The sequence below is a fragment of the Lagopus leucura genome, unplaced genomic scaffold (genome assembly GCF_019238085.1).
Source record: "Lagopus leucura isolate 7727_CA_CO unplaced genomic scaffold, USGS_WTPT01 34924-0_obj-0_obj, whole genome shotgun sequence".
NCBI lineage: Eukaryota > Metazoa > Chordata > Aves > Galliformes > Phasianidae > Lagopus > Lagopus leucura.
Window position 1 is genome coordinate 4393 of NW_024968225.1, and position 1137 is coordinate 5529.

General features: G+C 64.2%; 1 protein-coding gene across 1 annotated transcript; it reads left to right on the top strand.

Moving 5' to 3' along the window:
* LOC122193524 (prolyl 4-hydroxylase subunit alpha-3-like) lies at positions 1-1012 on the top strand (the record flags this gene model as incomplete). Its single annotated transcript, XM_042894331.1, has 2 exons — positions 1-417; positions 870-1012. Coding segments are annotated over exons 1-2 (322 nt in total), but the record flags the coding sequence as incomplete, so codon positions are not given.
* Between the last annotated feature and the right edge of the window lie 125 nt (positions 1013-1137).

Consider the following 1137-nt stretch of genomic DNA (forward strand, 5'->3'; position numbering starts at 1 on the left):
GGGGACAGAGAGGGATGGGACGAAGAGGAGGTGACAGCACAGCTCACTGCAGCACGGGGCCAGCCAGGAGGGCCCAACCACACCGGGGCCAGCCAGGAGGGGCCGCCAAATCCCCACCACCATCGCCACCACCACCACCACCCTGTAACCCCCCTCATCCCCATCCCATCCTTCCGCTCCCTTCCTTTCTTTCTCCCTCCCTCCATCCCTCCCTACCATTGCGGCCTCCGGGAGGGGGATGCGAGCCGTGGGGGTGCTGGGGCTGGGGGCCCTGCTGGCCTGGCTGCCCCCTGCCCACACCGACACTTTCTCAGCTCTGCGCAGCGTCCGTCAGGCGCGGGGCAATGAGGGGCGGCTGCTGCGGAGGCTCCGTGCGTATCTGCGGGAGGAGAGCGCCCGGCTCCGCCGCCTGAGCAGGTAAGGAACCCCCTGAGCCCAACAGGGGACGCCCCGCAGCCACGCCAGCCCAGCTCCGGGTCGGGGATGGGCTGCTGGAAATGGGGGTTTCAAGAGGAAAAGGAGCAGCCATGGGTGGTACTGGGGGGGGGGGGGGGGGGTGGGATGGGAATGGGACCGTGGGGCTGAGGGCTCCATGGCAGCGAAACAAGATGGGGTTGGAACTGATCCGTAAGATCCCTCCCAACCTAAGCTATTCTTAGGATGGAACTTAGGAATGCTTAGGATGAGAATTTGGGGTTTGGAGGTTGAGGGATGTGGGTCTGATGCAGAGGTGGTGCCACCGCCGCAGGTTGTCGGGTGACACTTTGGGTCCAGCAGATCTGCCCCCGTTATAATTTGGGCACGTCGGGTTGCTCACAGCCCCTCTCCCTGGGCAGTCACCTCCTCACCCGTGCTGCCACCCCATGTAGGTTCTATGAGAAGGTCCGGGCACTGCACCAGGACCCCGGCGCCTCGGTGGACAACCCTTTGTCGGCCTTCAGCCTCATCAAGCGCCTGAGCTCCGACTGGCCCAGCGTCGTCTACAGCAGCGAGGCCACTGAAAACAGCCGTGGTACAGCGGGGATGTGTTGGGACAGCAGAACGATGGGATGGAGGGGACGAGAAGGATGGGATGGAGGGGACAAGGGGGAGGATGGGATGGAAGGGACAACGAGAAGGATGGGATGGAAGGGACAA